We start from the raw sequence: 26052 nt of genomic DNA on the forward strand, positions 1-26052 counted from the left end.
GATGCACAGACAGGGCTGCTAAGATTGTGTAAAACTTCTGGGCAGGGCAGGAGGGCTGAGGAGATTGAAGAGAATATAGGAGAGGGAACTCTGTGCTGTGGGGTGGGCAGAACCTTATGTATGCTGTCAAGGAAGTATATGAATTGAAAACAGGACTTGCATGCTGATTTTTGCATTGGTTTTTTTCTGAAGTCCTGCTTGCCTGGCCACTGCAAAAAAAGTCTGACTTTTATTCTTTCTCTTCTTCTGCTTCTTTGGTTTATGCTGGGAAATTCCTGTCCTGTGAGATGGGCAACTGAATACTTAAATGCATGCTTAGTTTTAACACATAAATAATTCATTCCAGTTGGAATGATCTTAAATCTGCAAAAACTGTCAAGATTCATGGTTTTGTGGTGAGCCCTCCATCCCCCCTACCTTCAAGTTTCACTTCCTAAACTGCGTCAGCACCTCTGGTGCCATCCTTTGGCAGGAGATACAGAGGATGCAGCCAGAAGCTCACAGAAAAGCCTGTGGCATGCTTAGTTTCCACATGGCTAGGACCAAAAGATCCAAATTCATGTGCATCATGGGTCTCTCAGCAACTCATCCCCCTGTTGCCAAGGTGCTCTGCTGATTCAGGTGACCTTTTAAATCCAATGCTTTTGGCTTATTGGGCAGCTCTCTATGCTTTTTGTTTTGTGGATACAAAATGTTTCTCTTGTTCTAAGTCATATTTAGAATCACTGAAAGTAAAGAACTACTAGTCGGATTTTTTTTTTTCAGTGGTGAAACAAATGAAATATTAGTTCAGACCCCATCAGGTTTTTACTCTTGGTTATTTCTAAAAAAGCTCTTGTTTTTATTTGCTATTTTTCTGTTATTTCATGGTGCTGCCATTGTGGTATTTTTCTAGCTCCAAATCTGTGCCCAAGGATGTTTTAATTTCTTAGATCCCTCTAGAAATTTACCCTCTCATAGCATAGGTCATCTCTGACATTTCCTTTTGTGGGCAGGTCCAGTGTTTTAAGTGAGGAACAGATCTAGGTTTGTGTAGTTCCACAAGTATATGTTTGTTTTCTTTGTGCAGAAAGATGGGCCATGTGTGGGAAGGGCATTGCAATAAAGGAAAATACGATGTTGTAGAGGTTACTGGGTCAAGTCCAAAGCTAGGAATGAGAGATGGAAAGCTCTCTCCCAGCTGAGCCATTGGCTTGCTCTATGGACTATTATTTGGAGCCATATCTATAGTGTAAGGAATTCTTTTAATTGATTTGGGGTGAGAGAGGAGGGGGAGTAAATGGCATTAAATTGTCCTTTCACAGTGGAAGAGTAATTTTAGACAGTTTAAGGGGTAAAATCTTCATTTTCCTATGGTTGTTATTAAAGTCAGCAGGCTAATCCAAGCATTTCTTTGCAAAACCAGGTTGGCACTCAGCTGAGACAGCAGAAGGTAGAACTTCCTGAAAATTCAGCTCTAAAGGGTCCAGTGAGTGATTTTTTTATGGCAGGCTGCAAAGAACAAAAGTGAAGTGCTTTGATTTGGGAATTTGGACATGTTTTGGTAGAGGGAAACCTGAAACTTTTATGACAATTACAGGTAGCAGCAGATTTCTCTTCAGAGGCTTTTGCACTGTTACAGGTTATTATCTGAATTAGCAGATAACTAATGAGAAGTGTAGCCTTGCTTAAGCTGATGATAGCTCCATACCTCTGTCAAGATGACTCCTCTCAGCAGAGGGGTGGGCACAAGACATTAAGACAGGGCTGAGGTCTGTTTCTGTTGCTGCATGTGCAAAACTAGTAGCAATGTTGATGTGAGCTACAGCCTCACTGCTGACTGCTGTGCACATGTACCCTAATGAAATAGTCTTTCCTTCCAGCAATGGTGGCCTGGATCCGTGGTCTGCAGGTGGGGTGACCCAGAACATCACCAACTCCCTCGTGGCAGTTGTGATCCCAGATGGAGCCCACCACCTGGACCTACGCAGCCGTAACCCTTTGGACCCCAAGTCTGTACAGCAAGCTCGAGCCTTGGAGATCTGCCTCATGAAGCAGTGGATTGAAAAGGCCAGGCACAGCCACTGAAGTGGCACTGCAGCAACTGTGGCCACTACACCTCTCTTGGCTTTGCTGGGAGTAGGGCCAGGCCTCGTGATATGGTCATTGGAGCATTTCCCTCCTGCTTCCTCAGCTGCACTGCAGTGGTCATCATTGCCTGTGTCCACGAGAAAGGCAGGCAGCAGATGGATGGAGAGCATTCTCAGATGATAAACTCCAGTCAAAGTGCAAAGGATTGAGCTGCCTGCTCTGGTTTGCTTTCCTCTTCTGCTCTTCTCAAATGCTGTACTTTACCACATAGTAATGAGTTCCTGTTCTAGGATTGTTGCCCTTCTCCTTGCTGTGCTGAGTGATTGTCCCATGTGGGATGTGGCAGTACTGTTGATGGTGAAACTCCTGCTGCCTCCAATGTGATTGAATTTCAGACATCCTCTGCTGGTGGAGATAATGAGGGAACAGAAATCACATCTTACTGTGATGTTTGGTGGAGAGGTAGGGAAGGGCTGGGAAAGCTGGCTGTGCTGTTTGTAAGGAAACTAAACAGCCCTTACCCTTTGTAATGAGTATTGGAAAAGAAATAAATATACAACTTTTTTTCTACCTAGTTTTCCTGCAGCTTATTAATTGGTGGATTTTTGTATTCTGTGCTGTATTGAATGGTCAGGGCTGGGCCCAGACTCTATTGATAACTGGCTGAGCATGCACAATATGCATCAGGATTTTATTTCTTCTTTTGCTATGTCTCCTAATTCTGAGAGATGTCGCTATCTGTGATGATGGTTACCAAAGAAAATGAGTATATTTTGTGTGTGTATGTGTGTGTATCCCTCACAAACACTTAGCTTTTTAAAATCAGGAAGCTTTTGAAGCTATTCTCTTGAAGAGCAAGTGTGACACTTGTGGTGGCTGGATCTTATGAAGTGACAAATAATTGGGGCTGTGCCTTGTGTGGGTTCTTCCCTCCCCTCCATTCTGTGTATTGTTCAAATTCTGCATGATCTGTTTGCTGATGGCTCTTCAATAAAAGCCTTTTAAAAAAAATTGTTTGCTAGACAAACTATTGAAAACACAGAATGCAGCTATTCCCTTGGATCAGCCTAAAGCCTGATGCTGAGCTCACCAAGCCAGGTGCACTGGGCTTTCTGTAAGGCTTCCAAACCAGACAAACTGCCCTGATTCATGAGACAGCATATTTGACATTAATAAATGGCTGGGGCAGTCCCCTTGTTTTCCAGCTTTGGCTTCATTCACACTGCAGCCCTTCTTCAGAAAGGATTCTTTGCAGTTTAAAGGACAACTCCATTTTAGAATGACTCAGGCAAGTCTTCGTGTCCCCAGACTCTTAAAATTCCATCTCTGTTGAAAAGTTTTCTCAGCTTTGATGATATGCCTGATAGTTGAGTATTTTCCTAAGATCCCAGGTGGCCTTTTCTGTTTCCAGTCTTGTCCTGTCCTCTGGGAACAAGGCAAGCCCAACACTGAATTTTTATCTTTTGAAACATTCTTACGTATCTTCTTTCCAATAGATTGTCTTTTTCCTCATCCAGTGTTAAACATGGCATTTATGTTCAGACTGCAATCGGAACCTCCCATGCTTTTGAGCAAGGTAATTTCTTACAGAGACTTCAGAGAACAAGACCAGAACTACAAGGCTAAAGGATAAGCTGTGTAGGATTTGCCTGAAACCTGTTGACTGAAAGCTGTTAGTGTTCCCCTTTTCCAATAGTTCCAGTTTTAGCTGTAAATATACTCCAGACTCTCACTTACAGACTTTATAATAACATGTCCTTGATTCTTTTGAAACAAATAAAATGTTATTTTTTCATTAGTTATGTTACAGCAGAGTTTTTAGAAATTCTGTTGTATCTTCTTACATGTTAATTGATGTGTGGTTATGTCCTGGTTTACTGCAGGGCAAGGAATGAAACCTGTAAGAGTTAATATAAATTTGGGGATCAGAAATGGTTTAATTGAGCAAACAAGATCCTGGTCCAGTTGCTCCCACTTGCCCACTGATTGCTCAGGATGCTATTCAAAGTGAAAATTTTAGGATAAGCATTTCTGTGTTGTATGGATAAAGATGTGAACAGCCCAAATTAACAGCTACTGTATATTATTAGTCAGCTTGTGTCTCCTCTCTCTCCCCTGCTAGTGAACTTGCTGTCTCAGGAAACAGCTGCTGCTTTGTTGTATGGAAAACACTTTTTAGTTTCAAGCAGCATAAGTAATTTAAAGTTTCATTTCTCTTTTTACTCCTTTCATAAGTAGAAAAAAATTACCTTCAATAACATTTCAAACAACATACAATTTTTAAACTTTAAGATTTGTAAAATGCCACTTAAAATTTTTTTCAGAGGGGTTTTGTTTGTGCTTTTTGTTTATTCGTGGGGGGTTGTTTAATAATCTCACTATTCCATTCAGTTTCTGTCTGTGAGACTGATTCAAGTTGACTTTGGATCAGGTTCTTACTGGTTGGACCAGCTTATGAATTTATGTGACTTGTTTTTACGTGACTTTTAATTGATGTTACTTTTTACTGTTTTCCCATCAAGCTGAGTAGTTGAAACTTTAGGTCTTACTTATCTCAAACATTTAGACTTCATCTTAAAATCCATTTACACATCTCTGAATGCTACCAAGGGAGTGTCTTGTGGTTTGGCTACCTCATCTAAATGTTGGCTCTCCTGTGTGTTTCATACAGGTGAGAATGAGTTGGGCCATAACAAATGGTTGATTTATCTTTCCAGGCATATGATGGTGGGCCATACTTCATCTCAGGCTTATGTAAGTCCTTGGCATGTGTCAGAAATTACTGGAATTTAAAACTGTATGTTTCTTGCTCACTGGGAAAAATGCAGCTGGAAAAAGAATTAATGTTTTCCCCAAAGCATGAATCTTAGAGGTGAACCTGCAGTTTGTATCAATAAAAATGCATTAAAATAATGTTGAGTTTCTGGAACTGGATTTTGTTTTGGAGGGACATGAATCTTTATCCTTTGGCAGATTCCAAGTTCTGCAAGTGATACTGTCTTGTTTGTACTTGTCTCTTGAGGAGTGAGAGGAAAACTGGTTACAGGAATCCTCGAGTCACATGCACGGATGACAGATGGTGAGTCTGCACTCCTTTGGGAGTTTCTCTCTTCAGAGCTTTGGCTGTGGTGCAGAGCAGGTGTACGGGCTGGTTGTTCTCTGTAGGTGACCACACTGAATGCAGTCAAGCTACCTATAATGGGGAAAGTCCATTTTCCTTTTGAAAGCTTTCCCAGGCAAAAACACACTTCCCACACGTCAGTAATGAGGAAGGCTGTGAGGACAGATCTGTAAGTCCCCTGACCTGGCAAGGGGAGGTTTTTACCAAATAGTTAATAGGGCAGAGCTAAGGCTGCAGAGTCTTGGGAAGGAGGTAAATAGGTTCTGCAACTCATTTTGTTTGTAAGGTAATTTTAATTTTGAAGATGATCAAATATTTAATCATCAAAGGAGTGTATAGAAAGGGAAGTCCCTCCTGGAGCATGGATTCTACATCACAGGAAAAGTGAGAATTTTTGTCTCCCATGCTGTCTGCCCACCAAGGATATTGCAAAAAATGTTATTATGCTTTAAATAAAGGGATTTGTTTTTCTATCTGTGCTCTTAAAAAGGGTATTTAGCTGTTGTGAATCGAATCTCTAAGGAATCGTGAGTGACCTAAAGAGCTTTATGTAGGTTAAAGACTGCACATAGACACTTGGGTATTTTAGCTCCTTGCCGGACTAAGGGTGGAATCGTTGTGTCTTTCTGGCAGTCAGGAGGACACTATAAAACCACTAAACACGGGATGAAAGAATACAGGGGATTGTGTACTTCAAACCTCCATTTTTAGTTCTCCCCCGTTGATTCAGAGCATCATTGTTATGCTGTAACTGGTGTCCTACTGGGTGTTACTACTGTAGCCTCTAGGATTTGGGGTTTTTTTTAATAGTCTAACCTCTCTGTGTGTTTTTAAAGTAAAGCCTTGGTCTTACAGAGATGACTTTGCAAATCGATGGTTTTTTAAGACTGTCCCTGTTAAAAAACCTGAAATGGTTTGTTTTAGCAGTGCAGGTTAGCAGAAAATGTGCAGCGAAGCAGTGGCAAAAGATATGAATTGAAGATATTTGTGGTAAATTAACGGTGCTTGAGTACTTTTTAATTTTCTCCTTCTATTGTTAAAAAAAAGATGGCTTTTATCATTTAAAGATGCTGGGCATTGGAGCTTCCACTGGTGTGAGAAGACTCGTGCTCCTGTATTATTTTGATTCCTTGATTTCCTAGCACTGCCTCCAGCTGCAGGAATATAAGCCTTTCTTTTTTTACCCCCCAGGCCAACTTCATCTTACCAGCAAATGTGAAACTATTTGATCCACATGCTTTGGGGCAGTGTCCTTCTCTGTGTCCTCTCAATAATACGAGCCCAGTGAAGAAATTGCTTTACAGCAGAGTTAGATTGCTGACAGCTGATGGCATTGCTACCCTGAACCCTGCTGAGGTGGGGACCCGCTCTGTGCTCGCTGCAGCCCCAATGGGGATTCTGTCAGAGACAGCAATGCCCTCAACACCCACAACAGGGAGCAGTGAGGATGTGCTCCTTCAACATGGAGCACTTCATAGCTGTGCTCTGTAAGACAGCTCAACCTCAGCTGTTGCTAATCTTGCAGTTGGGTTTTGGGTGCCAGATAATCAGCAGAGGAAAATCAGCTGTGGGGATGCTTTGGGTGTAACCTGTGGGCATCTCCATGTGTAACAGTGTTCTCTCCAAAGTCCTCAGTGCTGTACCCAAGTGTTTCCTGGGTGGGGAGAGGGCTCCCCAGGGTGGGTGGGGGCTGCCCAGCTCTCAGGGACTTTTCCCTCCACTGGTGATTTGAAAGATCTTTTGGTTCCATCCCCCAGTTTAGAAAGTAGAGGCAGTGAAACACTGAAACCGGGAATAGCAAATCCCTTCCGTTTGTCTTGTTGTTTTCTAATGTATGCGACCTCTCTGGGTGGTTTAAGCGGTTTAGGTACTTTCTATAAAAGGGATCTTTTAACGACAAAACTAATGTGATTATCTTACCAAGTGTGAGAGGCGTATTCAAGGTTTAAAGAAAATCTGTTAGAATAGCTGAATGTATCTGCTTAATCCTTTCTCTAATGTGGGTGGACAATGCTCTGGGAAGCAATTGGTCTTTCTTTCTTAGAGTAAATGCCTGGTCTCCAGAGGTAGGAACTTGTTTGCAGCTTTTTATACCCTTACGCTTCACCTTCTAGAGAATACAAAGGCGCAGGAGAGAGGCAGAGAGCTTTGAGAGGCCAAGTTTTACCTCAAATAGCTGGGGGTGTAACCAATACAGGGCCAATTCTGGCAGGCTGAGCACTCTCCACTTCTTTTGACTGCCACCTGAATAGAGGGTCCTCCTTTTTGCCCTCCTGCAAAACCACATTCCCTGCAACATGGAATATAGGAATGCTTTCTCCTTTCTGAGCATGCGGTGAAGTCATCTGCAGTTACTTGGATGACAAGACCCTGTCTGGTTTTGTGCCTTGGATGAGCAGCCCTACCCATGTGGGTCCATGGCTTTAGACCCAAAAGTCCAGTTTTCCATATCAACCCCTTGGAAAGGTTTGGACCTGCTGACAGGGTGACGCCTGATGGCTGGGAGGACAGCACCAAGGGGCAATGCTGCAGGATGCAGCCACAGCTAGACCTTGGCTGGCACCAGCCTGGTGGTGTTCAGCTTTTCTGCTGTTCATAGGCCTGTGCCTGTGATTCTTTGGTTTCCCCATGTCCATCTGAAGGCACAGGTCTTAGACACATTAGGAAATCTTATTGTCAGGAGCAGTTAGCAAGATAGGTAGAACCCTCCATGTTGCTGAAGCATTAAAAAGCAAGTAGTGGCTCTGGGACTCTTTAGCACTTGGATTTATAGTAGAAACAAACAGGTTGCATTTTCTAATTTGTTATCTGGGCATCCTCAAAATAGCACATCAAGAGGAAAAGGATATTGAACTATTTCCTCTCTCAGTTGGAATGAAACACAGTCTCCTCGTACCACCCAGCAGAGCAACACAGGAAAAAGAGGTACCTCAGCATCAGTGTATCTTCCTCACAAAGACAGACACTCAGCTATAATTCTATGTCTCATCTACCTGCCTTGGCTGTGGACTTGGTGCTGGGTTCTCTGCTCTGGAGAGAGAGTGTTCAAGAACTTAGTTCACCACCTAAAAACCAGTCCCAGATTGTATCAACCTGAATATTCTGAAGGAGGGAAAAACAATTTGCACAGGTGAGGCCTTGTTGTCTCTCCCATCTCCCCCTGCTGTACAACCAGTAATCGTGGTTCAGGTTGATGGGACCTCAGGGGGTCTCTTGTCCACCTCTCCTGCTCACAGCAGGGTCAGCAACAGGGTTAGACCAAGATGCTCAGTGATGTATCCAGTTGGGTCCTGAAAATCTTCAAGGATGGAGTCTGCACAGCCTCTGAGTGTTTTGCTCATCTGTCCACATGGTGGAAAGATATTGCAACTCATCTGAACCCCTTATTAAGTTGACATGTGTTTTTATCCTCCCACCATGCACCATTATAAAGAACCCTATTCTGTCTTCTTGGTGAGCCCTGGAGGCTTCTGGTAGGTGCCACCAAAGCTATTCCTTTTCCAGGCTGAATGAGTCCAGGTCCCCTGTCCTCTTCTCACAGGTCAAGTGCTTCAGACTCAGCCATCTCAGTGGTCCTCCACTGAACTTGTTCCAGCTGATCACTGACTTCTACTGGGAGGCCCTGAATTGGCTGTGGTATATGATCTGTGGCCACCAAGCACCAGTTAGAGGGATCCCTTCACTGGATCTCCTGGCTCTGCTCCTATTCATATGGCCCAGGAGGATGTTGGTCTTGCTGCCAGGACACACTGCTTAGCTGGCTTTATGTCCAGTTTGATGTCCAGCAGGATCCCCAAGACCTCTTCCACAGAGCTGCTCCGCAGGCTGTCAGTGCCCAGCCTGCACCACTATAATGGGCCCTTCTTTCCCAAAGGGACAGGATTTTGTGCTTGCTCTCTTTGAATTCCATGAAATTCTTATCTCCTTCTTTCAGCACATGTATGAATGGTCACCCTTCCTTCAGTTCTTTCCTCCAACTTGGTGTCATCTGCAAGACTAAGACGTTCCAAAGAACTTGAAATTTGAGAACAACATAGCTACTTCATTGTCTTTCTTGTAGAAGATATCCTTGGACTAGTTTTGAAAGCACTTGTTCTCTAAAGTTTTTGCATCAGTGACTACCTTCTTGCTGTCTGCATCCCTACATCAATCCTGTCACGGATTCTGCAGCTGAGATCTGACCAGCTGCCAGGACAAGGGAGGAAAAGCTTTGGCTGCTCTGAGCTTTAGAAGTGATGTTCAGTCCTCACAGCCTCTGTGCTGCAATGAAAACAGAGCCCAGTCATTTTTAAGAGGGACTGTGGTACAGGTTTAACAGTTAGTCACTGTCCAAGCAACTGGGATGAGGAAGAGGAGCAGTCCGGGCTGCCTCCATACAAAGGGTAAGGGATTTCTTTTGGAGGGTGGTTCGTAGGGCCAAACGAGTCTGGGAGAACTATGCATCAGATCACCAGTGTTTTGTCACAGGTATTATATACCCATTTTGTAAGTAGGCAATTTGGACCAGAATAAGACAAGACAGGTCTTGACTGTTTTTCTTCAGAAGGAATTATAGACATTTTAATGTGGTATCTCTGTCCGAATCTTGACCGGTGCTCCAGGGCTGCTCAGCATTCCCAGGGAAGCTATCCAGTAGCTGAGTCATGAGGAGTGATGGCAGGCACAGCTCAATGTGTCACTATTTCCAAGACTGGCTTCCCAGAGCACCCAGAGCTTTGCTTCCACACCTGCACGTGCATCAGTTTGACACAAAGCAACCCAACTTTTTGCAGTGTCTAATGTCCCTTGGTGTTGCTCCAAGCATCTCACAGATCCACTGGCTGCCCCCAGCTCCTTGGCTGGGGCAGGCTCTGGTGATGTGAGCCTCATTCCTTTGCTCTAAGGGGAGAACAGTGGATTCCCCTCCATGGAACACGTATCTATGCGTGAGCACACAGATGAAGCCAGTGCTTGCTAGGCAAACGAGACTAATAAATGTTGGGGCAGCAGGAGGTGAGTGCAATCAACTGTGAGAGCCTGAGTTATAGCAGTAACCTGCTGAATTCCTGGGTCACAAAGTAATTTACAGAACAACCCCAATGTCATTCAATAATTACTCCGACAGCCCGGGCCCTGGGGGGCGCAGCCTCCTGCCGCGGGTGTTATTAATACCATCAACAAGCAGCAGGATGTTGGTGTGAAGAAAAGAGCCACAACACAGGCGTGTGAACCTAAGGAACAAATGGAAAATGGTATTAGGAGGATATTGTACCAGACTCTAAAAACTGATCTATCTTGTCCTAGCAAGTCATTCAGCGAAGTATGAATGTGTCCCCTGTGGCAGTGGAGATGGCTGACGGTGTTTGCAGCAGAAGGGGAGGAAGATCGGTGTGTCAGTGCTGCTCATTTCTATCTCCCGGCCTCTGCGATAGTCCCCATGGAGACTGAACGGGAACGGGGGGAGGAGGTGGTTTCCAAGCACCCCAGAATAATTTAAATTAATATCCAGTGAACAATGTAAACCTTCCCTTTGACGTGGCGTGGGAATAGGCAGTCACAGCACTCGGACTGGGTCAGCTGAAAGGGAAGGTAATGCCACAGCCCAGGATTTGATCAGCAGAGTAAGCCAGGGGCTCGACCTCTGCTACCTCAGTTCCTCCCTTCCCTTCTCTTCCCACCCCCCATCCTCCAGAACATCGAGAAATGGCAGCAAAAATATCTTTTGGTGAATGGAGAATTCCTGGACAGAAAGGATGTATAGGAAACCTGCGGGTGGGTGTAGAGGGCAGTGCCTTCTGCAATGTGTGTGGACCCTGGCCTGTGGTGCGGTGCAAATGCCAACAGAGTAGCACTGGCACAGCTGCACTTGTAAATCATTTCACACCACCACTTGGGGTTTTCTGAACCTTCTGTTCTCAGCTGAAGCTCTGTGTGCTCTAAAGGTGACTGCAAATACACACTAAGGAATTATGTGGGCACAGCCTGAAGGGAATCAAGCCTGAAGTAGCCCTGAGTTCTTTCTCAGCCGGGAAATGACAGCAGAGGGCTACTTGCTACCTTGCTTTGATGGCTAACAAAGAGCCAAGCAGAGCCCTCCTGGTTCTGATCCTTCCTTGTGCAGAGGAACATACAGTTCATTTAAACATGAGGGTAAGCGATTCTCCAGGGCCTTTAGAGCATCAGAGCCATTCCTGGCTGTTACATCAGGGATAAATAGCAGAGGATCCTTAGCCCTGTTCCTGTAACACAGTGATGGAGCTGGTAACAACCTCAAGCATTCCCTGAGGTGGTAGGCCCATGTCCTTGCTTGATCCACCCACCACATGTGTGGGGGATAGGTCACCACCACTGACCGGGAAGTGACTATCATGCCTGAGGTGCCCAGCTCTGCACAGAGCCCTCCTGGATCATTTCTCTGGCCACGGGGTCAGGGTGTTACAGGAGCAGTAGCATCAACACTTTGATTTGGGGTATGAGATGAACTCAGTGGTCCTTTTTGTCCCTTAAAAGTGCAAAATTGAGTAAATCTCCACAAAACTGTGTAGCAAACAGAAGCTGACCATGGGGAGCTGCCCAGTAGTAGGCAATACCCTGGACTGGTGCACTGGTGGGCAAGTTCATCCTCCACTGGGCTTGCCTGGCATGTGAGGAGTGAACACGGCCAGTTCACTGCTTTTTCAGAGGTTGGATAGAATCCAGATGTCTGTGTAACTAAATCAGGATGAAGCAGAGTTCCAGCAGCTGATAAATTTCATCTGCCAAGGAGAGGTGCCCAGGAACCTGCAAAACCACCAGGCTGGAGAGAAGCCCAGGAGGGCAGTGCAGGGAGGGACAACCCTATAACTGCGGGGATGCCTCATCCCTACAAGTGTTCAAAGTCGGGTTGGGTGGGGCTTTGAGCAAGCTAGAGAAAGATGCCCCTGTCCATGGCAAGGGGCATGGACTAGATGGTCTTTAAATGTCTCTTCCAACCCAACTCATTTGATTTAAGGAAACATGTGCAGATGGGATTTCTGGCTGGGAACCAGAGGGAACTAGGATAGATAAGTGAGTCCTACACCCATGGTGAGCAGCCACAGCCTGGGTTTAAGAAGCAGCTCAGCCATACATCTTATTTCACCGGCCACAAATAACTTCTTTCTTGACCTTTTTGAATGTTTAACAATTGCTCTTCTTCAGTTTTCAGTTCTGCTTTACTTTTACGCTGCCAGTGCCCATCAGGCAGACACAGAGCACTGCAGGCATTGATGACAGGAGGTGCGGGGGCATTCTGATATTAGTTTTAGATTCTGGGCCCTTCCTTTTGTTACAGTTTAGCAATACATTGCTGGTGACCTCCCCCCCCCATGTAACCTCTCTCCCTGACTTCTCCTACACAGCCAGTGCCAGAAGTGACTGTAATTTTGTGCCTGTGCTGCTTTTCTTCATGAGACTCAGGAAAAAAGGGGTGAGAGATATGTTATTCTGATGTTATCACTGTTGCTGCCTAAGAACAGGATTACCAAAATACTTCTATTTCCTCTGTTTCCCCTTTTGTGCTCGTGCACGGATGTTGCTACTGATATTCCCTGAATTCCCCTGAAAAATAAAGAGTGTTTTATCCGTATTCCCCAAGTGCCCAATACAAATGCAAATCAGCTCTGGGCCGTTGGTTTGTTGTTTTTGGTTGGTTTGTATTTTTTCCTGTCTGGCCAGCATTGCTTGGCAGGTCTTTTCTCACTTATTTCTCTTCCTCCTTTCCTTTAGCTGGTGTGTCTGAAGCAAGGTCCCCAGGAGGGCCAGAGACCTGCTCCATTCCCACACCTTTGCCCTCTTCCTCCTCTTCCTGTTGCCCAACTTGTGCCCAACTTTATTAACCCTTTGTGCAGAAAGATCTGAAGGGCTAAAAATAAACCAGGGCTCACCCAAATTCCCTAAAATACTGGTCAGGTGGGTGACACTGGTTCCAGATGAGAACATTTGAGCCATAAAGGCTGCTTTGTTGCTGCTCTGTACAGTTCATCTCTTGGAAAAAAATGAGTAGAAAATCACAGCTATGGGGACCCAAGACCAGAGGGAGGAAAGACTCGGAACGTCCCCATCACTTTAAATAAGTCAGTGATTTTTAGATAATAAACTACCTAAATAAGTGACTCCTAAATCCCACAAGTGGGATTTGAAAAAAGGGGATTTAAACTAGCAAGGCTGGTGAAACTAACCAGTGCTCTAAACCCTTAGGCCAAAACAGGTGCCTACTCACTTAGAACATTCATGTACCAATTTTTAAAAGGGACAAATAGTCACTAGACTAGGCTGGCAGTTTAAAGCCATGCCCTTTCTTCTTCTGCAGTTGGCATATTTCATTATGTGCCCAAATTTCAGTCTGATGCCAACTCTCTGTGTCCTCAGCGTCTCTTACCTAATTTAAAATAAATTACTTTTAATTTTATTTAAAGCTACAGCTAAAGTATTTACAGGTTGTGTTTGATATGTACAGGATTACTACAGGGAGAAGTTAAAAATGAGACACCAGCATCAAAATTCAGCTCTAGCAATCCAGAAAAAGGCAGCCTGCAGGTCCTGTGGTCCTGAGCTGAACACCACTGCCAGGGGCACCCACGAACTCAGTCAGGATCCTTGCCTTCCTCTCATGGGTTTCAGATCAACCAAGCACTTAAATACACACTGACTGTGGTGCATGAGCAGCACCAGCAAAGGGCTGGTGAAGACCAGGTGGGGCTCAGGGATGCAGTTTCCTTCCCTGCTTGGGTCCAGCAATGGGCTCAAGATCCCACAAATCTGTTGAGGCTGTGGGCCTGGCTCTGTGTTGTGGTGTTGGGGCCCATAGAGACCAGGAGCTGCCTGCTGGGGGTGAATGAATTTAGGTGGGAAACAGGTGGGACCCAATATGCCTTCCTGCATCCCTTTGTTGCCATTTTGCAGGTGCTGATACCGAGCAGTTTGTTCCGCCCTCAATACTGCAGCTGAGCTTGTCCTAAAAAACAAAACCTCAAAGGGAAAAAAATAATTTGTGTGGGTTTCCTTCTTCCCTTTTCATCTTCTTTCCTGCTGCTATTCATTTAGCATGAAATAACCTTCCAAATCAATCCGGAAGAGATCATTTGAAACTGTTGCTGTTTTCCCATTGCTAATTGCTGGTTTGAAATCCCATTTGAATCGCCCTGAATACACAGTCCAATGCTCCTAAGCGAAGTGCCTACCAGGTATTTTTCCTGATGGGCTTTTATTTCCCTGCAAAAAAAACCCCACAAACAACCAGTCCTGGATCGCTGGTTGGATTTAATGGGACAATAGCATCTCCATAGTACATCTTGTTTCTGAAGCAGAGCAGTGTTTTGGCAGGAACGGACCTCTGCTGAGTTTCACAGGCCTGGCGGCATGTTTTGGTACTGGCAGAGCCAGAAATGAAGCAGTTAATTGCCCTACTGGGAAGGAGGAAATTTCTTGTAAAAATCCAGAATCTGGTTGAACAATGTGGCCTTTTATTTTTCAGCCTTGGAATCAAGCCTGGCTGCCCTTGTAAACAAAGAAAGGAAAGAATCACTGAACCAACCCAACACATAAAAACTGACCACGTCTGTCTTTGAAGTTCCCTTTATGTTGTTTGGAAAACTTGGGATTATGGAGGTTTTTTCTTTCCTTTTTATTTTTCTCTCCTTTTTTCTTTTCCTTCTTCTCTTTTTTTTTCCCCAAGAAAAAGAGGGATGGAAGTTAAGGGAAACTTTTTCTTACACAGAGCAGAAGTCATTAATTAAGTATCCCATTCATCCCCGAGGCACCGGCTCATCAATCAGATTTCTTATTAGCATTCTGATGACCCGCCTGACCCCCTGTCTCTGCACTGTCTGCATGACGACACCGAAAAGCAGACCACACACCGAACGGAGGAGGATTATTCGACACTTTTCCTTGCTCCGGGGCGGGGGACGGAGCTGGGAAGAGGAACGATGACGGACGTTGTTGTTTTGGGTTGAGGCGAGTCAATAAGTGGCTCCTGGGCAAACAGCCCTGAGGGCCTGGGAGGGTGACTTAAGAGGTGGCTGCTGCATGCACAGGGCTGCTTTGGGGCTGGGACCTATGGCTTGGTGCTACCACAGGCTGTCTCTGCTCCCGCTATGGTCACAGGGGGCTTAAATCCAGAGGGAAGAACAGGATTTTAGCACAGTGACCACTGTGCTCTTACTCTCGGGTAACCCCTGTCAGGAAATGATTGGGTCCTGAAAATGTGCTGGTGGCTTTGGGCTCCCTAAGTAGGCTCTGTCCTCAAGACAGGTAGGGGTCCCACATTACCAGTCCTCCAGCCTTTCTCCTTCCAGGATATCCCAATTACAAGCACTTAGCTGATTAAATCTTTACACAAGTGCTTTTGGGCAAGGTTTTATGTTAAAAAAAAGAGGACAGCGACAGCAGCAAGTTGTGAGGTGTGCACATCTTGAGAGAAAATCCAACTGCAGCAGCCCCTTGCTCAGAATGGGAATTTACACATGCACACACATGCTCAGAGCATGCAGCCAAGGGTTGAAGGAGTGTTGATTTAGATGAGATATAAGAAAGAAGTTCTTTACAATGAGGGTATAGAGACACAGGTTGCCCAGAGAGGCGGTGGATGCTCCATCCCTGGAAGCATTCAAGGCCAGGTTGGGTGAGGCTCTGAGCAAGCTGATCTAGTTGAAGGTGGCCCTGCTCATTGTAAGGGGTTGGACTAGATTGTCTTAAATGGTCTCTTCCAACCCAAAGTATTCCATGATTCTATGATTCTGTGATTCCATGATGGCCCTGACCAGGGAAAGCCGTGGCCAGTGGAGGAAGGCAGCAGTGTGAATGATGTGCCCATGTGACTGGCACAGGAATGGAACCAGAATATGGCACTACTCTTAGGGCTACTTGCTACCAAGAGTTGGCTGAGATTTCTAAATGAGATTCTTTTTACCAAGTGTTCTCAAAGTAAAACATTTTGACTGTTTCTTTTTAAGCTGGGGATGCTGTTTTCCTATTTCTTCATTCTTTTCTGTTTTTCTTTCTCCTTTTCAAAAGCAAAAATACAGTAATGTGCTTGTGATGTGTGGTGGATGGAAGAAAGGAAAACTGAAAAATGTGAATAAAATTCCAGAGTTTCTAAAGTATAATTGGCTTGAACCTGACCAAGTGTCACATATTCTCCTTTAAGTCTCACAGCCGAGGAGAGTTACCACCACAGATCATCTCTGGCTTTAGGCAGTATTCCCTGAGTCATGCTAAAACTGGTAAGGGATTAGGCACCTTTAGGAGTCTGAGCCTCAAGGTTTAGCCTAACAAGAGAAGTCCCTCTGGGTAGCAAATTGCATCTTCTCTCCAGCTAAAACCCCAGTGTATGAAACATCCTTGTCTTTGGGGCTCATCCTCAAGGCAGAGGATTGCTGTCACAACTAAAGGGAACACAAAGGTCCTTCCTGGAGATGCAAAGATGTACATCAGTCTTTGCTGATGGAGGAGGAGATGGAGAGGATGAAAGTGGAAGTTGGTAGAAGTTTCATCTGTCATGTTAAATACCAAAGCAGCAGATATTCAAACCCAGGGCTTCACAACCCATGCAGGTACCTTTGTCACAAAGCTACAGGAACTCTTCAGCTTTCTGTCCCAATGGATCCTCAATTATTGGACAGCAGTGTGAGGGGTGCAAGTCAACTTCTTCTGCACTGTGTTCTGAAATGAGCATTTGTTGTGGTTTAACCCCAGCCAGCAGCTCAGCCCCACACAGCCATGCACTCATTCCGCCTGCCCTCACAGCAGCACGAGGAGGAGAATGGGAAGGGTAGAAGTGAGAAATAATGACAGTTTACTAGGTGAAGGAAAAGCTGCACACACAAGTGGAGCAAAACAAGGAATTAATTCCCCACTTCCTACGGGCAGGCAAGTGTTCAGCCATCCCCAGGGGAAAGCAAGTAATGGTGACTTGGAAACTTTCTTAAACATCACCCTGAACATCCCAGGCAGCCTCTGTGGCCACAAGTGCCTAACTTTGACTGATATTAGAGATGTATAACTATCCCCTCCATGGCAAGTAACTGTGGACCAGGGCCAGCAGGATCAACTGGGGCAAGGAAAAGGGCAAAAGAGATATCAGACTATCAGTCAAAGTGGCTGGAAACCAGTTCCCCGGGCTACCGACACAGACATATCTTCCATGTGCTCAGAAAGGGGTCTGTGTATCCCAGATACTTTAAAAAAGGCCAAGTTGTTTTCTTGGTGCTGGGAAGAGTGCCTTGACAGACAGCTCTTAATGATGGTGCCTGACCCAGGCAATCCTCCCAAAGCTGCTTGTGGTCTCAGAGCCCTAAAAAATGATACCCTGTTGGGTTATGGCTGGACCTCTCTACACAGCCCTTCCTGTCATGTAGCAAATCACGGATGGTGGGCATCAGACTGTGAGGCTCATCTCCACACCTCCATCAAGCTGATTACTGGTGTGCATTCTGCAGCTGGGAAACACAGAAAGGAATTAAACCCATCACTTCCTGAAATGTTAAGGGGGTGGTTTAGATATTGACAATGAAGTCTAGTTTCCATGGCCCTTGTTAACCAAAGCAAACCAAATCTAGTTCCTCCCTGAAGTATCAGGTGGGGAGAGACTTCTGTGTGGAAGATCAAAAAATGCACAGAATTGTGAGGAAGAAGGCTCAAACCCCCTCCATCTCCCTCTGGTGCAGCAAACAAAGAGGTGAGTTCAGCTGCAGAATGCTGAATACAGTTTGGCAGCTGCCATTCTGGTGCTGGACCATCTCACACGGCAATCAGGTATTGTTTGCAAAGATGGCATAAATTAAATTCCATGGAAAAAAATTAAACTGGATCTCTGGTGCCAGCAGCTCCTCTTATCACTTTGTAGCCTGTTCGTGTTCCCTGGCAGATAATCACCATGACTAACATTTATCTTACACAGCCAATTTTGCCACCAAAATCTGTTTTCTGACCCCAGCTGACTATTCACAGACATGACAGCTCCCCCGACCATAGCATAAAGGCTAACAAGGCTCTCCTAGAAAATAGATGGGTTTTGTGGACACTACAAAATCAAAATAAGATGTAATGAGTGCCCCAGAGAGCTGGATGGAGGGGCTGAGTGCCTTTAATTTCTTTGTCTTAGTGGTAGTTTCCTTCATCTGGTTTGTTTATTCTGCTGTTTTCTGTTGTATCTTCAGATACAGATAGACTTTGTGCAGTTTGATGGCCATGCTGGAGAATGAGCTCCCTACCATACTCTTCATGCCAACTTGACTTCTGGGCTTCCTTCCTCTGTGATTTTCTCTATTTCCAAGAGGTCTGTAAGGTAGAAGAAGCTGGTACAAGAGTTTGGGAACGCATTGAAGGGCCCTGGGGATTTGATCAGGGTTCGAGTGAACCTGTCAAGATGGAAAAAGGACAGGTTTATCTTTTAGCAGCAATTTGGGCTGTTCACCATGGGGCTGTCCGTGATGCTGGCTACAGACACTGGTGGGAACTGGGTGAAAAAGGAAGGACCACCACAGCTGCACACAGGTCTGTGACTCATTAGCAGGTTTCTAATCTAAGAAGATTCTGCTGCCCTGACCAATTTCCTTTGAAACTGACCCAAGTTTCCATAGATCTCCACTCAAGTCAGCTCACTATGAACCCCCAGTTTGTCCTCTGGGACACAGACTGGGCAGGATCACAAGGAGCCCCTGCTGGACAGATATGGGAACATTTTACCCACAATGATTTTTGAAGCACCTGATAGTTGTCTTTCTCAAGAACCAAATTCTTCAAACAAATCTGCCCACCCCTTCCAAAATTCTGTTAACAGTTTTTTTCTTTGAGTCTTTCTGCCCTCTTTCTCCTTCTGATTCTTCTTCCAGGAAGCCCATACCATCTCATGAACCAAAATCACACTTCTAAGGAAAACCACCTTTAAATAGTGCACTGAGACCATGTGTAAACTCTGCACTGGTACAGACCTAGTGGTCCCCACCTGAAGATCAGAGATGAAGGCTCTAGACTGCACAGATGGCTCAAAGATAGTATCTTGCACAAAAATATCACTAGATGTACTCCAAACAGGTCTAAATAACTTCCTCTGGGCAAAATTGAGTGCACAGTGTTTATATTTCCATACTTTCATGTCTGGCTGTTTGTGAGGGTGTCGGGCTCAGAACTGGCTTGAGTCATTGGCAAAAGTGCCCACCTTGTCTGTGTCTGAGGATGTAGTCTGAATCCTCTCATCCCTCAGGGTTTTCCAGTGGATTCTATTCTTCCTCCTTGTGGTGCCACCAGAAGGCTGAATTTTGTCGCTATTGGTGAGTCTCCCCATCCAAGCCGAATGACTGCTTCATATTCCCATTCAGATCTTTCTTAAAAATCCCATTCACAGGCCCACAAAAAATGATTAAAAGTTGTTTAGAAGATAAGGCTTTTCCTCACTTTCATTTTCCTGAGTATCCAGCCATATGAACAAGGCTTACTACATCTGGCAACTATTTGTTGTAGTGTCTGTACATTCTTGGCATGAGGCTAGTTATGGATATTTTGGTGTATTAATAGACATGCTAAGCCTAAAAATGGGAGTAGGAGGGATTAGATGACTTGGAGATTTTGGGGAGAGAGATGGTCTGTGCTTTTTCCCTTTCCAGCTTTGGTCCCAGGCCAGTTTAAACCTGCAATGAATAATAGCAGTTACTGGATGCGAGTTTCCCCCCTCAAAAAGGAGTGTGGTGAACTCTGAGTTTCTAAAAACCATTTTCAGGACATTTTGGGCAACTTCCTGCACTGGTTTGACACTTGTAGCTCCAATGGATGCTGGGACAAGTTGGGAGGTGCCCTGAGTTCTTCAGATCTGGTTGAGACTAGTTTGATTAGATTGATTATAGGGCCCTTTTCAAGGTCAGCAGGAAAACAAGGTCAGCAGCATCACTGAAACAGGGCAGGGAAATTACTCTCAAGCTACGTGTTTCTCCCCATGAATAAGAGATTAGGGCTGAGATCATGTAGGGTCCTCTTTGATGGCCACAATCAATGGCTTTTTGGGTGTTTCTTGTTTGGTTGTCAGTGTCTGTATTTGGCAATCTGGTGCCCAGTGCCTCGCGGTCCTTATCGAGGTCCTTGCTGAGCTGGATCACGGCTGTGGCGATGGCCGTGCCCATTCAGGCTGGCACAGCCAGGCTCCTCCTGTGGCTCCACACTGAGGGAACACCAAGATCCTTGCCCAGGTCACCCAAGGGAGGGTGGGCAGCAAACAAACCCTCCATCCTCCAGCTGGGAACCCCTGAGAGCACAGGAAGGAAGAGGAGAGCATTAACACACGAAGAGGGCAAAGCTTGAATCTGGTGATGGTGGCTCAAGCTCTGGAGAATGGTGCTGCCAGGCCCCATCTCACATGGACCCCGCAGCCCCCAGCACGCCTGGCAGTCCGGACACGCTAAGCGGGAGCCGCACGTTCCCACCGCCGGGCGCGCCGCGATATGACGGCGTGCCAAAGGATCTTTGGGAGCTCAGGGGGGGAATATCCTGGCATAGAATTTAAAATGTGCTCTAACCTTTTCTGCAAACTGAAAGCAAGAAAAATGCTCATAAAACTAGTCTTTGTGCACAGAAAGAAGTCCGTTTTTATACTGTTGCTAAGTTCCTTATTGTTTTCTGGCTGTTTTTTGTGTTTCTGTGGCAGCCTTTTCTGTGGGCCTCTTTCAGTGACTTAGCTATATTGGCCTGCAGATAATTAGATCAGTGCTATCATTTTCACTGTCCTTTTTCCTCTGGAGCTATTTGCATGATAATGGCAGTTTGTGCGACTCTCTCCCTCCGTCTCCCTCTCTCTTTTAACCAGACACCATTTCTAAACATGAAATAATTCAGGGAACAATCTGTGAATGGTTCTGTTAAGAAAAGACTGAAAACATCTGGTTAAGAAAACATTTCTGGTAACCAAGAATCCAGTATTTATGTCAACTCTAGCTTTAAAAAAGAGGTCTTTTCTTAACAGCATTTTTAGTCTGTATTTTGGTCTATATACAGTATTGGCTGTATGCAAAGCTCCTAACCACAATATACTCCCACTCTGGGTATATATGTCTTTATTATATGTTTGTCTAGACAATTTATAGACAAATGAAATATTAGGATCTGAACTCTCAATGAAACCTGTGACAGGTGTCATTTAAAAGGCAGCTATGCCCCACAAACTGTTTTTGAACCCCTCTTGCTGTGAACAAAGTATTTCGTTCTGCAAGATATGCCCAAATCTAAGCAGGAGAGCAAACACATTGAAACCCAGTGCTTGGCCTGGGTGACTGACACTGGTGTTGTGGTGATTTAGGGTCTGGGGCTTCCCATCAGAGAATGTATCATGGCCAAGGGTGGGCCAAGGAAGATCTTTGTGCAGGAGCAGAGACTCCTGCCATGCCCAGGTCCTGCAGACCAGTGGCCATCTCAGCCTCCAGGCTGTGCCACACCACTGAGAAGATTATTTTTGCTGTAAGAAAAGGGTCTTGGGACCAATTCCTGCTCCTGACGAGATTAAACTCCCTGCAGACATACCTCAGCAAGGGAGAAAATAAATAGTGAAAAAACCCCAGAGAGTTAATAAAATTGGTCCTAGTGTCTGAAGACCATGCAATTCATTTGGGATTTTGATTTCCCTATGGCAGCTCAGGCAAAGAACATCAGCTGTCCTACACCCGATAATTTTTCATATGGATCTTCATGTCACCCTGGCAAAAACATACTCCTGGTCTGGCTCCACATCTTGGAGGGCTCCTCAGAGCAGCCCAGTACTGCAGTGGATGGGTGGCAAGGCTGGGAGTAGAAAATCATATTTGCCTGTTGAGTTAAAGCTTATTAAAGTTAAAGCTTATTAAGGATGATTTGAAATTTCCTAATAGGCAATTTTTGATAGACAAGACTGGACACAGTTTTGATAGCTTTCTAAATCAAAAATAAAGCAATTAAAATTTCCACTATTGTCTTTCTTTTTATGAGAAAAAGATTCTTGTAAAGAAACGGGGTTTAACCAGTTTTAATTTATTTTTATTAGTTAATTAATTCATTTTATTTAAATACTGGTACATGTTGCTGAACAATATTTTTACAAATGAATTTGTGCTGCAAATATCTCATAACAATTGTAACACACAGAAAAAAATTCCCTTTAGGTAAATATCTCTGAGGATTGGGCTCTGTTGTTGTCTGCCGTGGGGTCACACAGAATCACAGAATGGTTTGGGTTGGAAGGGACCTTAAAGGTCTAATTCCAAACCCCTGCCATGGGCAGGGACACCTTCCACTAGACCAGACTGCTCAGAGCCTCATACAACCTGGCTTTGAACACTTCCAGGGTTGGGATAGCCACAGCCTCTCTGAGCAATCTATTCCAGAGCCTCACCACCTTCACAGTAAAGAATTTCTTTCTTGTATCTAACCTAAACCTACCCTCTTTCAGTTTAAAGCCATTCCCTCTTGTCCTGTCACTCCATGCACTTGTGAAAAGTCCCTCTCCACCTCTCTAGTAGCCCCTCTAGGTACTGGAAGGTACTTTAAGATTTCCCCAGAGCCTTTTCCTCTCCAGGCTGATCCATCAGTTGAGCTGCACCAGGTTTGTTTGAGAGACATAAAGGAGTAAGAAAAGTTATGATGGCACTGCCATGGTCAGAGGTACCTGAAAATCACCTCCAAGTCAACGAGGAGTCACCTCCGAGTCAGCATGGCTGAAGCATCATTTGAGAGCTGCCCAGAGTGGAAGAGAGTGCTGATCCCAGGCCATGGGAGAGCTGGAAGGACAAACAGAGTTCAGTTCATAGCTACATGGAGGGAAGATGCCACAAATCAGATGAAGATTTTGGCACGAGGTTTCCTGCCTCAAGAAAATTGATTATTCACAGATGAGGGCAGAGACAGGGACTGGCTCACCAGACTCACAGGAATTGTTGATGCTCAGCAATTCTGAAAATTAGATCCATCAACCAGTGTTATTCATCAGTTAATGAAATTCAGTGGAAATGGCTTCACTGGGAATTGGACCAGGTCCTTACTTCAGAGTGTAAGTAGTGAAAGAGAAGGCTTCTTTCTGAACACTGTTGCCAAGCTGTGCATGACCATGAGCACACCACAGACAGCACCTGGCCCTCCTGTGCTCCCCCCGTGTTGTGGATGGTGCATGGCCAGACATCTGAGAAACACCGAACACCTTTGGTTTCAGTGGCCATTTTGAGATACATGAGGGCTGTTTCCCAGCGTTTTTAAATCCTCGCTATTTGCATCAGGTAAGGTTTGAGGAGCTCTTGTCCTCCCCAAAGCCGTGTAGCCCCGTCTCAAAGCCATGTAGCATCTCAAAGCCTGTCAGGAACCAGGAGATCAAACAAACTGGTTCCTGCCAAGCAAAAAAACATTAGAGGGAAGGTAGTTTGCAGCAAACAAGGCAGGGCTTTACATTTACTTGCTGTCTGATGGCATTTCACATTTCTTCCAAGCAGCACCCTCCACTACTAGAGAAATAAAGGCAGGAGTTCAATGCCTACCCCCACACACTTACCTTCAAAAATGTCTCTGAGTGAAGACAAAACCCTGAAAATTTCAAGGAATACACAAGAACTGAGGGGAAAAAAAAGAAAAAAAATTTCTCAATAGTATGAAAAGTGGTTTATTTTCTTATTATTTTTATGTATTTTTAAATGTTTCCTCATTGTATATTTCTACCAGTAGCCAAGTGCCGGATTATGAGCAGGACTTAATGAAACAAAATTACAATTTCAACCCCCAGGGCTCTTTCCTGAAGATGCAAGTGGTGTTTTTCACACATCTCTTGCAGTGGTGAGTCACCAGCACAAGAGGTGGCTTATCAACTTCTCAAATGCACTATTTTTTGGACAAACAAGTTCACGATTTTGCAATTCTTGTGGGATTTTGATCTACTCCAGGTAATTTATAATCAAACTTTAAATAATTATGGACAATTTAGGTGGAAGACTAACATATTTCAGTTAATTTCAGCATTCTTCCTGAATGCTCCATGTTTTCAGAGTATGAAAAAATACTAAACCCACTGAAGGTAGCTTCAGCAAAGAGCTGAAAACCTGCTGCCATCACTTTATATATTATATACAAGATTTGAAAAAAAATCACAATAGTGTGAAGAAGATGAGGGTTTCTCCAATCAGGAAGTTTATGTAAGGAAAAAATAGCTACAATGTGAAATGTGAAAGCAACAGAAGTGTTTTAAGCTGGTGCTGAGGTTTCTTTGTTCAGATGAGCTGCCCCAGGAATTAGATTTGGACATGGTCCCTTCCCCATTGCATGCTTCTTCTGATCTTCTTGTCCTTAAGCTTCCAGTCTACCTTCACACAGATGGATTCTCTTCACAATATTTCATATATAAAGTACAGAACACAGCTGAGGAACAGTATTTAAGACTGTCCAGATGAAAGAGAGTGAGATGGCTGTGATGGAAGAGCTGATTCACTGCTCCAGGTTTACACTGTAGTAACCTCACTGAAATAAGGAATTCCACTCTTCTAAAACCACGAGTTGGGTCAGGCTCAGCTGAATGATGGACTTTTGTATTCATTCAGAAGATTAAATGTCATCCCTCATGTGTGCCTGTTTTTCAGCTGAGTCCTGCACACCTCACATGGGCAAAACAACCACTGCCTTATGAGCAACATGATCCCAGAACTGAGCACTGAAGGACTGGACTGCATAGCACCCCAGAATTTCAGAAAATATTGGCAAACTGGAAATAAAGTATCTCCCTAATGACTTTAAGAACTCAGCTCCAGTGGGAACTTTGCCTATATAAAGTTGATGGGAGGAGGGATCTACATACAAATACGAAATTTGTGTTAAGGAGACTAAATTTGGCTTAAGTAGAATATGCCTTTCATCTATCCTGATTTTATTGAGTATTTTATTGCAATTCTTCTTTCTTTATTAGTGGGGAAGCAAACTGGTATGTTTTAAAATTGTTCCCACTGTTGTGAGTATAAACTTCCTGAAGATTTTAGCCTGTTTGCAAGAGATTGAGTAAAATAAAGGTTTTTTTTTTTTTTTAGGTCAACATTTTCTTCTGGCAGACTGAGCTTGAAGTGCACTTTATTTCCCTTTAATTTAACAGCTCCAGCAGCTTTTCCAGTTAAATCGACTGTTCATTATTGAGCCCATTTATGAAGGGCTGTGCAGTGCAGTTTAATGAATCCCTGGCACAAAGCTCCCTTTCAGTGTAGGGAAAGAATAGCAGCCTATTTAGGTCCTGTAGGGCTGTATGTCAAAGGCTTCCTATAATACTTGTCAGGGAAGGGCAGAAATTCCCACTGATATAAGAATGTGCAAGAAATCAACTTTCACAACCAACTTGCCGATTAAGACGCGATCAGGAAATGAGTCTGTGGGTTGGGAGCGGTGACACCTGTTTGGGCAGCCAGATTTTCCCATAACTCGATAACCATATGGGCCATACAACCAGGAAGGGAAAAAACAAGCCCTCCCTCCCCTGTCGCAGAGATTTTCTTACTTTCACGCTGCCTTCCTGATGCCACGATGAAAGGGAAATGGGTGCTGTGAGTTGTGAGGGCTGGGCTCAGTGCTGGATTTGGTTTGCTTTCCAAACCAAAGAAGGTTTTGCTAGTGATCATAAAATCATGGAACAGATTGGGGTTGGAAGGGACTGTAAAGATCATCTGGTTCCAACCTCTCTGCAGTCAGCAGGGACATCTTCAACGAGACCAGCTTGCTCAAAGCCTCATCTAACCTGGCCTTGAACAGTTCCAGGGATGGGGAATCAACCACCTCTCCAGGTAGTTTGTGCCAGTGTTTCACCACTCTCATCATAAAACATTTCTTCCTTTTATCAGCCCAAATCTACTTCCTTTTAGTGATGAGGCGCAGCACGTGAGATGTTTCCTTCA

The 26052-nt window shown here is 44.6% G+C and overlaps 1 protein-coding gene and 1 long non-coding RNA gene across 2 annotated transcripts in view; one reads left to right on the forward strand and one right to left on the reverse strand.

The window, feature by feature from the left end:
* LOC104690347 (prolylcarboxypeptidase) overlaps window positions 1-4983 on the forward strand; it is a 30252-nt gene extending 25269 nt beyond the window's left edge. Inside the window, exon 9 of the mRNA XM_019286760.3 lies at window positions 1863-4983. Within this exon, the coding sequence (XP_019142305.3) occupies window positions 1863-2067 (205 nt within the window). The 3' untranslated portion in view covers window positions 2068-4983. The remainder of the gene's footprint in view (window positions 1-1862) is intronic.
* Window positions 4984-14635: 9652 nt separating this feature from the next.
* Window positions 14636-25850, reverse strand: LOC104690314. The gene is made up of 3 exons (XR_751961.4): window positions 23685-25850; window positions 22812-22923; window positions 14636-20426 (listed from the first exon to the last, which is right to left on the reverse strand). It is a non-coding gene; the product is annotated as an uncharacterized LOC104690314 (long non-coding RNA).
* Between the last annotated feature and the right edge of the window lie 202 nt (window positions 25851-26052).

Source organism: Corvus cornix, chromosome 1 (assembly GCF_000738735.6).
Source record: "Corvus cornix cornix isolate S_Up_H32 chromosome 1, ASM73873v5, whole genome shotgun sequence".
In the NCBI taxonomy this organism is placed as follows: Eukaryota; Metazoa; Chordata; class Aves; order Passeriformes; family Corvidae; genus Corvus; species Corvus cornix.